Source organism: Dicentrarchus labrax, unplaced genomic scaffold (genome assembly GCF_905237075.1).
Source record: "Dicentrarchus labrax unplaced genomic scaffold, dlabrax2021, whole genome shotgun sequence".
Taxonomy (NCBI): domain Eukaryota; kingdom Metazoa; phylum Chordata; class Actinopteri; family Moronidae; genus Dicentrarchus; species Dicentrarchus labrax.
In genome coordinates this window covers 27,459,461-27,474,182 of record NW_026136713.1, presented here as the reverse complement: position 1 = coordinate 27,474,182, position 14,722 = coordinate 27,459,461, and the positions used below count along the sequence as shown (strand labels likewise).

General features: G+C 42.7%; 1 protein-coding gene across 1 annotated transcript in view; it reads left to right on the top strand.

The window, feature by feature from the left end:
• The first annotated feature begins 2,484 nt into the window (after window positions 1-2,484).
• Window positions 2,485-14,722, top strand: part of ppargc1b (peroxisome proliferator-activated receptor gamma, coactivator 1 beta) — a 92,944-nt gene continuing 80,706 nt past the window's right edge. The window contains exon 1 of the mRNA XM_051419847.1: window positions 2,485-2,598. Within this exon, the coding sequence (XP_051275807.1) occupies window positions 2,518-2,598 (81 nt within the window). The 5' untranslated portion in view covers window positions 2,485-2,517. The remainder of the gene's footprint in view (window positions 2,599-14,722) is intronic.

Genomic DNA, 14,722 nt, shown 5'->3' with positions numbered 1-14,722 from the left:
GTCTTACATTACAGTAAAAGTTTAGATTGCATGATGTAACAATTTTGGTGTGTGATATAATATTATGCATACGGTATTCTGGGATTCATTTTTAAGAATATATTTCACATTTTAAAAAATACTAAAACTACTGTAAAGTCATTTTCAGACCCATTTTCAAGTCGTATCCTGATCCATTACATGTTATGATGCTGACACAGAGCTGACTCACTGTTTGGGGCAGCAGTGGCTCAGTCTGTCCAGCACGGACCACAGTATGGAGTGTGGACTGGTAGCTGAAGAGGTGCCAGTTCCATCTCCTGGGCACTGCTGAGGTGCTCTTGAACAGGGCACCTAAACCCTAACTGCTCCCAGAGCACCACTACATGACAACCCATCACTTGACCACATCTCCACATTTGCATGTCTATAAGCCCTGTGTTTGCATGGTTGTATTTCGGGCCTATGTGTGTAAAGCATTGAGTGAAACAATAAATTCAATTTAAAAACACATTTTAAACATGAGCATAACATTGTGTAAGGGTTGCTGTTTGGTTAGGTTAAGGAAAAGATCATCGTTGCGTTTAAAATAAGTTATTTGAGTCAGGTGACCCCAAACTCCATCTGTGGATTTTGTCGCTCTGTATTCTACGTCACCTGACTGCCTGAAGGCTTTCTAGCAGCCTGGTGCATCTCATACAGAGCATGGATGTATAAGGCAGAACCTGATATGTCGCCGCAGCTCTGCTTTGCATCTAATTTCACCCAATCACCACTCGCTGTATTGCATCAAACAATTCCCCTAAAAGCAGTTTTCCCATAGACCACCATTATAAAAGAGATGTCAGTAAAACTGTTGACAGTACACCTCAAACCACAAACATGGTCAGTTATACCTCTTTCTATTCAGAATTTATGATCCATGGAGGTTTTGTAAAACTTTTCTCAAGCTGAGAAAAGTGATTAAAAAGTCTCTGACATCATCACAATGCAAAGTCTGTGGGGCCAAGTGGGAACTCGTGGGTGGCGCATATTCAATGGAATAACTAGGAAGTAAACCCAGAAGCGAAGCACGCAATTTTCATTGAACTGAATAGGCACCATCTTTGCATCCAGTATTTCTCTAAATAATATTAGATGTTAAATGGTACCTTGTGGATTTGTATGTATGTATTTGTATGAGATGCCAAGGGACATTACAAGATGTCGGTACCTGACGACCTGACGATGAGGGCAACAAACAAAGCCAAACAAGCTGCCGCAGCTACTTGAGGTTCTTTTGCACGCAATGAATTCAGTTTCCCTGTGCACCCATAAGTGATAAAGGGTTTAGATTGAAAAAAAAAAAAAACACTTTCTTTACTATTAAAATACAAAACTGGAAAAGTTGTAGAGGCTGTTGTTGTCCAGGCTTTGTCCCCCACAGAAAACACAAACAATAAAACTACAAGCATCAGTGTTGTGACTGAAATACATGCTTTCTTTCGTTATCATTTTTCTATGGCATCAGCTAATGTAATCAACTATGCTAGCTAAATGACTGACAGAAGTTGGTTTTGCAGTTGCCCGGCAACAGCAACGGGGTGCTGCTAACACTTATGTCTGTGCTGGTTTCTCAAAACAAAGGCAGAGTGGATCAACAGGAATTTTCAAGCATGCAAAGTGTGTCCTGAATGATCAGGCCCTTTGTATTTAGTGTTTGTGATAATTACTGAAGTTGCTTCGGATAAAAGCAGCTTCCATCTGTGTTTTCTGCTAACTTGCTTGCTGTTTCTGGCTTTTGATGGAGTTTTATTACCATTAAATATGTAGTATATTCATGTGGAGAATTTAATGACCTTTAAATACAGTAAACAAATGTATAAGGCTATACAAGTCTGTAAAGTAAGTGGTTTTCTGTCAGAATGCCTATATTTTTGTGATATGTAAAAACATTGTAGATACAAAAAAATATATATTGAATCTACACATTTCAAAATGGCATACTGTATTTATTTACATATACAATCTTGATTTAACAGGCAATTGCACTGCCCTTTATAATCTGCCATATCGGTTATTTTCCTGGTGTACTTTTACATTTTCATTCTATTTCTCAAATATCTTGTAAATGTCCCTTTATTCTATCTATCTATCTATCTATCTATCTATCTATCTATCTATCTATCTATCTATCTATCTATCTATCTATGTATCATAAAATAATTAAAATGCCATTACATTTTTCTGATTTATTAAAATCTCTGTATTTCATTGCAGTAGACAGGTCTGGGTAAATTCTCTAGAGGCAATCATTTCCCTTTAATTCAGTCACAATGAAATGAAATGAATCCTCATTTTCTTGAGGGACCCCCTGGAGCCACTGCGTTGACCCATGGAGGTCCCCAGACCCCACTTTAGACAACCGCGTGGCTTTAATGTCTTGGTTTGTTTCTGTAAGTACACAAATGCGCCCCCTGCAGGTAGCCTTCCCCCACTGCTCCTCCTCCTCCTCCTATACTCCGCTCTCTGACTCCACGGCTCCTCATTCACTAGAAGATGGCGGACTGCGCTCCACTATTAGATGAGGAACTCTCGTCCTTTGTCTTCAATTACCTGACAGAAAACTCCGGCAGCCAGGTAAGATCTCGGCCCCTCTGGATACACGGAACCTTGGGCTTTTCGGACCGGGGTGCATCTGCGCGCGTCGCCGTCCGTGGCACACGCTATGCCCGGTTGATGCGAAGCTCTCGCCCGGCTTGTCAGCAGCATCTCCCCGGCACAGTGCGACCCGGCGTCTCGTTCTGCGTGCGTGTGTGTGTATGTGTGTGTGAATGTCTACTATGTCTTGACGTCCGGCTTTCACGTGTTTTTTTTTGGGAGGAAATGTCATCAGCCGTGGGGCAATTTGACGGATTAAAAAGGAATAGTTGTGTTTGTGTCGGTGCTGGAAGCTGCGGGCTGCCGGTGTGGGGCTGCTCGGGGAGCGTTATTTGGCATGCAGAGGGGCGCTTTTGAAACTTTTGACGCAATCTTGAGGGAAGTTTTAATGTCAGTGCTGGAGACTTGGACACGTGGTGCGCCTCTGAACGCATGGACAGCCTGAGGACTATTGTGATATTATGACATAATGATACTAATTCACCGGCTTCAGGACAGCTCGGTTTTTAAAAAAATGTGCAGAGAAAAGACCCACTTGTGTGTTACATGGCGGGTTGGATGTTATGTTTTATCTGGTTTCCTCGTAGAATCGAAGCTGGTGTTTAATAAATGCCTGTTTGTGGAAGCACTGCAATACATCAGTGCTGCGTAATGTTATTCATCCACTCCATTATAAGCTGCTTGCCACAGCACCGTGAGTTTAACCGCTTGGATGTCCGTAGGCTGTTCGGTGTGCTTCAAAGTTGAGCAACTCCCACCGATGATTCCTCCAATTTCTCCCAATCGGTCAATTTAGCACACGGTGTCGTGAAAAGCAATGAGACAGTGGGTTTCAGTCAGCTGAGACCGTGGACGAGGTTTGGCGTTTTCATAAGCGTTTGCGTAATCGTTAGGAAACAGTTACAAAACGTTCGTCTGGTTCACACGACTGTTTGCTTTGGCAAACCGAAAACAACGTATCCTTGAGCAGAGTGGCTGAACGGGTGATGACAGTTTGTTGCTGTGGGAATCTAGAGGAAGAGATTTTGCAGTGAATTTCAAGAAAACGTCAAGATTCCAAACTGCATTAAGGAATCTGCAATTTAGTGGCACCTTGCTTATTGGCAACCGTGCATAACACCTACAACAAACATTTAGTTTTATTCTTTCATTGGATTCGGTGCACAGTCATCACACCAAGCAGCACCTATTGAAACAGTACGTGGATTTACAGAACTGGCTTCTGTTAATCCCAGAATAATCTCCTACCCAAGCACCCGTGGAGGGCGGTAGCGAGTGGTGGCTAACAGTGATAGAAGTTGAGATTCCATCGAAATGAGTGATGCTTTGTACATAAGATGTATGCCGAATTCTCTGGGGGAACCTATTTATTAACAATAACATATGGGCTGTGTAATGTGATCCGCGCCTTGTTGCGCACATGGAAGGAAACAATAAATTAGCAGATTTCCAAACAGGGTTTGGTTTTCACACGGCCGATCAGGTTTAATCTCCATCTCACTGCTGACTGCGCTTCCGAAACACGCACGGATCGTTACCGTGCGCGTCAAACCCATAACACGGCGTGTCACTGGAATACAGGACCCCCGGTGTTTACTGCATCACAGTGTGACGTAAGATTGCGTCGGGGCGATTGTTATTGCTCTGATTGCACGGTCATCTGAGGGTTTGATGTGTGTGTGTGTGTGTGTGTGTGCGTGCGTGTGTGCAGGGGGCGATCTGTCACAGCTGATTGACAGTTTAAGCAGGTTAATTCAGTGTGTGGTGGGATCCAGGGAGACTGTGTGCTATTTATAACGTGCAGCAGTGACATGTGCTTCCACATGAAACACACACATACAGACAGTGTACACACACACACACACACACACACACACACACACACACACACACACACACACACAGATACAGTATATACACACAGTACACACACACACACACACACAAACACAAACACTCAAAGATGTATCTTTGAGTAATGAGAGGAAATGGCCCACCATGCGGAAAGAATACAGCAAAACACCTCTTAATGTAGGAGCCAACCTTATGACAACATATTTTTTTTTAAATGCTGTATAATATAAATAGATACTGATAATTATAACATACCTATAATAGAGAAACGTATTGTATGCCTACTGAGTTTGTACAGTGGTTTTATTGTACCTGTGGGTATGTCTCATGGTATAACCCTGTCTTCCTCATGATGATGGTATAATCCCATACGATCCCACAGCGCGTCTGTTTTCCATCAGTCATATGTATTATATGTCTGTTTACTCCCTTGACAAGTGGTGGCCCTCATGATGTGCAGCATTGTTCTAACCTACAGAAATTGAAATTCTTGTGGAGATCTCAAAGTTCCCAAAGATACCACATCTGTCAGGCTGAATTCTGGGAAAATGTGACATAATAATGCACAAGGCATCCAGAACGTTTCAACTTGATGGAATTGTGCAGCCATAAAAACCTTTGGTTTGGATATTACACTCAGCGTAAGCATCATATAGCTTCAGCAAAGAGCTGAACAAGCTCCTATAGAATGTATGATGCTTTCAGACAGTTACAGCTGCTTACAGGTAAACAAAAGAAGGAAACGGTACAGTAACATACATTTTCTTCTCGGGCCTGTAATGCTGGATTGCTGCAAAGTCCTTGAGTGACACAGAGGGAGAAAGAGGTTGCAACTTATAAGGAACGGGGAAAAAAATCAAACAGTACATTTTATCACCGCTTAACTTCTTTCTTCATGTGTAGATAAGGTTATCTGTTCTACAAACGCAGCATTAACATGTTAATATTTACTCAGGGTCATTAGTGTGGACTGCTTTCTCTTGGTCCTTCTCTCTCTCTCTTTCACTGTGCATCTATGCCACTCGCCCCTGCCGGCTGGTTATTGTAATACTACTCTATCCTCGTGACTGGAGTTACAGAACAGTGCTGCTGCAGTCATGTGAGTTGTAGTGGAGGGAGGGGTGGAGGGATGGAGGGAGTGAGGGAGGCGTTACCCCTGACGTAGGCTAGTGACAGGCAGGCCTTCCCTCTCCTCCTCCTAACATGTGACTGCTCCCCCCCCCCGTCACACACTCTCTACCTCTCTCGCTCAGTCTTACACATACATAGAGTACGCACGCTTACTGTAGTTTTTCTCCGTTCCACTTCCTGTATTCTTCTCACTCAGACACATTCTTGGTCTGTCTGTTTTTCTGTCTTCCTGTATGCCAGAGGCAGTTTATGATACGTTTGAATTAAGTGGGTTTATTGCACACATGGAATAAATGAAAATATGAACTACTTTTTGGAAGCGAGAATTCAAAAAACTGGATGTGCAGAAATTGTGTTCATTTGTGTTAAACGACAAGAAAGGCTGCTGGTTACTAGTGATTTTACAATTGATTTCTTTTTGCGCGTTCCCAATGCAGCAGAGACTCAGTGTGTACATCAGAGCTCAGTTTCTTGTTGATATAAGTACCAAAGCACTTATAGTTGTTCATGTGGAGAGCTATAAGTGCCTCAGCAGTGGATGTGATGTTTTTTCTAAGGTCAGTAATGAGTTTGGAAATATTCACCTTCAAAGTGATCATCACAACATTGTACACGTCCATTGACCACAGGCTCGTGTGATGCCTCATTGGTCGGCCGATACCTCACTCTCTGGCTTAAATACACGATGCTCTATAAACAAATGTGTGGTTTTCAGCAGAGCACGCCATCAAAGTGTCTGCTCCGTGCAGCTTTATAACTCACAGTTTCACATAGCTTATTACTCAAAGGCCTACCACATATGTTAAGGTTAAGAAACAAACAGTGCAAGCATGCTCACGACTCTACGTTGCAGCCTATTGAGATTATATCTATATGTCTAAGATTGTGTGGGCTTTGAAAGGATTCGTAAAGATTTTAAGATACAATCAAGTCAGTTCCATGTAAATCATTTGTGCAATAGGTCTTCCTGTCTGTTATTCGTGAGTTGCTGTGTGTAAATCAGCATTAAAGTGTTGCTGTGGGTCACTTCCTTCATGAATAAGAGAAAGGTCTGACATGGTAGACTTGCTTCCAGGTTACTGTGACACTGTAAACCTTACTGTAAACTCTGTAATACTGTTGAAGCTCAGAAAGGTGATCTGTTAATCTGAACAGCCGGTAGCTAACCAGCCAGCAGCCTCATTGAGCAAAGACATTGATGTCTATGTGAACTTGACACTTGCCGCTACTTCCGAGCTACCACTCAGTTTAAGTGCTTATCAGGTGCATTATGGCTGCAAAGCTAACAAACTGTAATTTTCTAAACAGTCAGAAGTCTTGAATCTATTTTCCTTTTTTAAAAGCAACAAAGCAGGAAACTAGGTCTTTGTCACTAATTTAAGACAGTCAAGTCTGATGGTAACATAATCATAGTCAGCTGTTCTCAGAGCCTCAAATATGGCACAGGGGGGCCCCTGAAAAGCCCTAAACATGAAGCTCAAATTTTGTGTTCAAAGGAAACATAAAAGCTTCTGTCTCTATCTATATGACAGAATCTATTGAGAGGTTGTTTTAGACTGCAGTTGGTCTCCAGCACCAACGCTAATCATTGACCGGGTGTTGAGGGCCAGTCTGGGTCCATCCAGGGGATTGACTCTTGGAAGATCAGGCCGACTTAACGTCAGTCACCACATCCTGCTGTAACAGGACACAACCAGCCTCAGGGCATATGCTAGTAAAATATTACCCGCGGCTCGTTCAGTTATTCCACTCTGCCTTTGAGCGTGGCAGTTAGGCAACCTTGCTCTTGAAGAGAGAGTCACATGTAAGTTCAAGCACACGTGATGGTAGCCAGTGAGAAAGTGTAGAAGACACATCACATATATACCTCTTAACATCAGAATACAATGCGACAAACATATTTATTCCAGTATATGTGCTTTGAAATCACGTGTGACGTAAAGTTCACTTCAGGTCTGGAGGTCAAGCGGTCAAGTAAAAATAGTTGTGCCAGTTTCCTCACAGGGACCATAAAGGTTTTATGTGCATCCAAGTTATCCTGCTCCACTATTCTACTGTGAGAAATAGAAAGTAGAAAGAAGAAAGTTACAATTTGATGCCAGAATAACAGCAGTTTTCCCTACCATTACTATATTGCCTGTTAAAGAATGAATGCCTCTAGTCTGCCCCTGTCACATTCCAGTTCCAACTTCTGGATATTCTTAAGATTTAAAAGTTCATTGCATATGCTTGTAACATCAGTAGCATAACTTAAAAAGGACAGTAACATTGTGTATCGCAGTTATTTCTAGGACAGTATATCATGTAACCATAGTAATTATTGTGACAGGCCTAACTGCGTCATGTGGAATGATAAAGATGATTGTTTCCTATTCAAACTCAATCTAGACTTTCAACTGCAACTCTGCACAGCCATTAAATGAGGACTTAATTGGAAGGGTGTCATCAACAAACCACAAAGAAGAGAACAGTCCCAGCCTGAGAGAGTAATAAGATGCAAGTTGAAATAGAATAGTAATTGAAAAACTTTGGAAATACTTTCCAAGAACATATTGTTCCCAGGCATCAAGAGATTACTCACTGCTTCCATGTTTCCTCCTCTGTGCCCCAAGATACATGTTATTATCAAGTAGACTAATCAAGATAAAACTCAGCTCTCAAGTGTTTAATTGCATCACTGTAACGATGCCTACACGTACCAAATGGAAAACTTAATAAAGCTTAAAGCCATTACTGTGCTTCTGTGTAGCCCTATAGAGCCTCATGCTGTCAGTCAGCACTTTATCCTATAACCGTGATGCACTCCTACACAGCAGGCGGTCAGCTCTCATCCTTGGCTATCAGATGATCCTATCCAATTTCAGATCGGAAGTCACACAGTCCTTTACCGACCACATTCAGCTTGATGGCTGGACGCAGTATGTAAACCACCCTTATGATGCATCTGTACTTAGTCTGCATGCAGGTAGACGCGTCACTTTCTTGATGCAGACCATTAAATCCGATTTAAATTGGACAGTGACAGAGAAGAGTGAAGGATGCAGACAGACAGACAGACAGACAGACAGGTGTATAAATAACAAGGCTTTGAAGTTCCACCCGAGAGTGATGGATACAGGTGTTATTGGTAGTGACTGGGATTTGCACCGTGCCAGGGACAGACAGACAGACAGACAGACAGACAGACACTCCTCGCTATATTTTACTTGTTTCCTTCTTTTTATTTTTCTATTTTTTAAAAATGCTTTTTTCCATCATTCCCTGTTTGATCCCCATTTTTGCGCCATTATCTCTCTCTCCCTCTCTCTTTTCTGTCTGTCTGAGTCGTGATGTGCAGTGCTGCAGTGCAATGTGTTCAGCTTGCAGCCTTGCAGTGACTCACCTGTCCCTTCTGTCACTGTGTACTGCACACACACGCACACACACACGCACACACACACACTTGAGCTCATGGGCATCACTTGCACATACACACAACATTTGCAAAAATGTGCTAGAATGCACATATAAGCTTCTACTACAGCACTTTTAGATTACAGGTGCATTAATATTTCAGGGATGTATCTGATGCTGTTATGTTATGACTTGAATCACAGTGAGACTGCTATAGATCACCAATACTGCAACCTATAGCGAGTAGGTCAAAGTGCAGGGGGTCCAAGGTGTGGTGTCAGTAGATGTGTTCCCCGGTCTATAATCTGAGAGTGTGAGATGGAGGTTGTTTTTTTTGTAAGATATGACCCACAGCATGTTTGTTGACCTGTGGCCGGTGGTGTTAGATTTACAGCATACATGTTGTGTCATTGGATTTCCTCTGTGTGAAGATGAATGGCAGTGTTAAATCGATGAAAGAGAGACAGCTTCGTTCTGTGTTTGCCACTAAAATTGACTCTGGCTGGTCTGGGTAATGTTTCCGAACCCAGCGCTGTGGGAGCCGGTGGGAGCCTGGCTGCTCACTAGTGGTTATTGTGGTGCTGCACCTTGGTGCCCAGTGGATATCTATCTGTGTCTGTAAGTGTAGTTAACTATGTGTGTTTATGTGTGGTTGATCCTCATTGAGTGTGAGTGTGCGTCATAGAGGGCGCTGGGAATATGGCTGCTTCCTCCCAAATCCCTCTTGAGGTTCATCAGGCATCCGGCTTATAGACACTGACCCCCCCGACGGGGTTTGTTTGTGTGTGTGTGTGTGTGTGTGTGTGCCTGTAAGCAAGAATCACAAACTGCATGTGTGTCACATGTTGGGAGTGTGCTGTTGCTAGCTAATATGCTAGCAGAAGCAGGTGAGGGGTCTCTAAATAATTAATTGCGTGGTGATTCATCAGCTGCTCACTCAGGCCTGTCTGGCATTACAGGCTAGACACGCACACGCACACACACACACACACACACACACACACACACACACACACACACACACACACACACACACACACACAACACACACATTTTTTGCAGAGAATGATTTTCTCCCTCAGAATTAAGATTAGTTATCTCTCACCAATGTTTAGGGGAAACCAATTTTCATAAAAAAGTAGTGCCTCTGTAATCTGATCTTTTGTAGTGTGCTGATAAACACGTAAGGCTTCTGTCATTAATCTGCAGTCAGTTGAAGACTGTATTTCATAGCTTCATCACCACCTGAAATATAGCTGTATAAATCTGTGCCATGCACTGCTTGTTGAATGTGTTGTGCCATATTTCTTGTGCAATATGAAAAGCTCCAAACAAAAGAACCCTTTTATGGTACAAGTTGCATCAGATATTCCCGGTGATGCAAATATAGGAGTCGATTTCATTAAGATTGCATGGAGATATGAATCCAAACTGCGATTTATTAAAGCTAATATGATTCATTGTGTGGCTCACGTGTGACTTAAGATGTTATCCAGATTCATTAAGTGCTTGCTACCGATCCTCTACGATCCATCCATTGATTTCCATCAAGATAATGTGACGTTTACATTTTCTCTTTTAATCAGCTTTATCTTTGGTCTCCTCTACAGGACACAGTAGGGCTCTGGCAGCGCTAACCTTTAGCCTGGTTACTAACACAGGGATAAACAGGGCTGACAAAGGCTTACTGACCAGCATGGTTCGGGGCCGAACACAACTACACAATACTTCTTCATTAGATTGGTTGCCACTAAGGAGACTATATCAGGCTACACCTTCTGCTTCTCTTCAGCCTAATTTGGACATACACAGATTGTATAGTCTTGTTGTGCAGCCTGGATTCAAGTAGCTTATGATTCATTCGTTATATTACAACTTTTAAATACTGAACTCTGGCTCTCCAGAGTAAGTAAATGCCTGCAGCACAAGGGAACAGGAAGAGTCAGAGGTCACAGTGTCAGCAAAAGAAACTGCTCTCAGATCGGGACGTGGACAGGAGAGCTCTTTATAGACTGGGAACTGCAGCAGAATCTCTAAATCCCGTTTGCATCCTGTCTGGCATGCACACTGCAGATCTTCCAGACAGTTCTTCTTCCCCAGAGGTGGAGCAGCACTCAACCATGCAAAGTGTCCAACACGCACAATGGCATCGTTGCGTGTATTGCAGTGTGAGGCAGAGAGGACAGATACGGTGGGCCAAAGAAAGGAGGAGAGGAAAAAAATCCAGCAGCAAAAGAGGCACCAGTGAGCGAGAGCCTTATTAGGTATTCATCATCTGCCTTTTGCCGTCTTAATTTATATGAAAATCTATTCGGTTCGTCGCCATGTTCCAGGTTGTTGCAGTTCTCGCTGTGACTCAAACCAGAGTGGGATGTGAGGATGTAAATTTACCCTCCAACTCGTTTCTCTCTCTCTCTCTCTCTCTCCAGGCTGTAGTTTTAATACAGATCATACACTTTACAGGGAGAGCTGTGATTCACTCTTATCACCTCTCATCATATTTCTTTCCTCCTTTCCTTCTCTTTTTTATGGCTCTTATCTTTATGCCACATTCAGACACTCAGCAGACCACAGGGAAGTTACCATTCTGGTTATTTACTGTTTAAATCATCATTTACGTACCATTTAACCTTTGGGACTCACTGGCCGCGAGCAGGTTCAGCAGCTTGCCCGGGTGATTTGGATAAATGACTGGCTGGCTGCGGTTGGGTTCAAACTGAAAACGCCATTTGTGACCATCCTGTGGCCCAAAACCCCCAGACTCAAACAAAAACAAGCTAATTTAGAGCTGCAATAATCGGTTGATTTGTAGGTTAGCCAATCACAGAAAATGAATTGACAATTACTTTTTTTATACTAATTGACTATGGTTTAAGTCATCTATCAGGCATAAACGCCAGCATTCTCTGGTTGCAGCCTCTCCAATATAACAGTTGGCTGCCTTTCTCTCTGTTATCTCATTGTGAATTGAATAATTTCTGATTTTGGACATTTATAGATGGCACTGTGGGCCCTGGGGATTCTGTGATGGACATTCTTTTTCTATTTTCTGACATTTAATAGACTCATTGTTATTTGATTTAATCAGGAAAATACTCATCAGATTAGTTGACAATGAAAATAATCATTAGTTACAGCCTTAATTTGATTTTGCAGTAGTGCTGGTTGGTTTCTGGGTCTTTGGAAATATGATGCAGTGTACTCAAGGGGGACTTGAAGGCAACAGGGTGCATACACAATGTATAGATAGATGCAGAAAAAGCAGCCCTATAGGAGCCCAAAAGAAAAATCTTGCTCTGCAACCCCTAGCATGATAATCTGGCCATGTTCTGCTGCCTTTTCATGCGCTGTTTCTCCTGTATTTAACACGCCTTTGCTGCCTTTGTGTCGTTTCTGTATAAATATTGTCATTCAGTTTGTCTTTGCTTCAAAAATCAGAAGCAAAAACTCAAGATAATACACACAGTGCACACAGTCAATCTGTGTGCACTGTGTGTATTATCTTGAGTTTTTGCTTCAGAGGATTGATAATGTGGCCTTGTGTCTATCCATTCTTCTATGCATGGAGGATGACATGTAGGGGCACAGGATAAATGGGTGTCTATTTCATGTGTCTGCTGCATGGAGTTGATGCACGCATACATCCCTTCTCTGAATTCCTCCTGATGTCTCCTGTTTCCTTTTTATCCAAGCACGTATGTAGACATTTGTGTATATGTGCAGATGTGTGTGTGTGTGTGTGTGTGTGTGTGTGTGTGTGTGTGTGTGTGTGTGTGTCGTATGCCATCTGTCCTTAGCTAACCTTTGTTGGCAATTTGTATTCATCACAGGGACCCTGTTGCTGTATTGATAGTGTCAACATGAGCGTGGGGCTGTTTGTCATTCTCCACACTCACACTCACACATAGACACACCGCAGCTTTGTGCACCACCTGAGGGAGATAGGAAGAGGTTGAAGGAGAGGGAATCCAATCTCACCTAGCAGCTCAGGGCTTTGTAGGGAAGTATGTGGAGGCCCAGTGGTCGCCGAGCTAGCTGGCTGCCCTATTTCTTCAGAGCTCTCCTCCTCAGTTACCTGATTTATCACGGGGGCAGCCACTGGGGAAATGTCTTATTTTTAAAGCACAAAGAGCATTCCAAGGGCTGCGTCTCTTTCTAAAATCTGATGAGACTAGAGGCAGATATGATGAGAGGGAGGCTGATAACACAGCGACATGTTGGTGGTGTCGTTCAGAGCCTGATGTTCACCGTCTCTTCACATCTGTACGAGAAGTGGCATTTGAGGCATTTAAGAGTGGGTGGGACTAGATGTTGGGAATCTGGGGATTGCACAGTGTAACAGTATATATATATGCTACTATAATGTAGTTAATAGATTAAAAGTTTTAATTGATTGTATTTTGGGAAAATGGGATTTCTGATGCCTATTTTTTCAAACTGTGTATCAAGAGATGGCTATAATTAAAGAAATGTTGAATTTCTTTTTAAACAGGCTTTACATGAAAGCTTGAACAATAAGGTTTTAATGTTGTCCACAGCTGTAAAAAGTGGGAACTTATCTACCACTGTAAAAAGTATTGCTTGTTCACTGTCTGCTACAGTTAAAATATTGGACTTTGACACTTTGTGCTGTTGTTAAAATTGAGACTTTGACATGGTGTAACACTGTAATAAAACACGGCAGATGAATGAGAGTTGTGCGAGGGATGGAGGCACAAAGCGCTACTCTGATATTGGTTTGGGCTTCGTCACAGCGCACAGCGTAGGTCTCTCTCTCTCTCTCTCTCTCTCTCTCTCTCCCTCTCTCTCTCTCTCTCTCTCTCTCCTTGACGTTTTGCCAGTGTTTTGGCTGGGGCTCGTCCCGACTCTGCCGGCAGACAGATCGAGTTGTAAAGATGTCTGGACCGTGGATGGGCAAGCACCCAACTGCACAAACACATCATCACTCCTCCGACACCAACACTATAGCCTGCTGGACCCAAGAGGTGACACACATTAATATGCGTGCACATACTGGTCGTCTGCCAACCAAAATGTATATACCAGCATGTCTATTCCCTCCCAGTAATCCACTGGTCCAGCAGGATTATCGTATGTGATTACGACTCATGTTGCACAAGGTTAGGGATTACATGGTGCATTCAAGGATAACGCAGTGTTTCTGAAAACAGTTCCTCCACTGGGCTTGAGGGAGTAATGCAGAATCCTATTGCACATCTTCCACTACTAGATACCTGTATTCATGCTAGTAGTAGCATCAGCAGCAGTGACAGCTGCAGTAAAATAAATGGTGGAACCTGTAATAGTAACGCCATTGGTGGTGGTGTTAGGAGTAACAATGCAATAAAATCTGAATTACTAATAGTAGTAAAGCAGTGATGGTAGCAGTCATACTGGCAGCAGCATCAGTAGCAGCAGTGGAAGCAGCAGTCAGACCATTAACAGTGTAGAAGTAGTAGTATCACTGCTACTGCTACCACAACTACTTCTAGAACTACTAGACCACTAGCAGTAGGAGGATACCAGTACTCTGTAGCAGGTGTAGTGGTAGTGTAGAGGTGTTAGAAATAGAGTTGGTGGTAGAAGTTTCAGAAGCAGTAATTGTACTAGTGGTAGTAGTAGTGTGGTTTTCACTTGGAAGTAGTTGTTCTTGGAGCATCAATAGTAGCATAAATAGTAGGATCCCTAATTGCAGTGGTGGTGGTATAAGGTGGTAGTAGGTAGT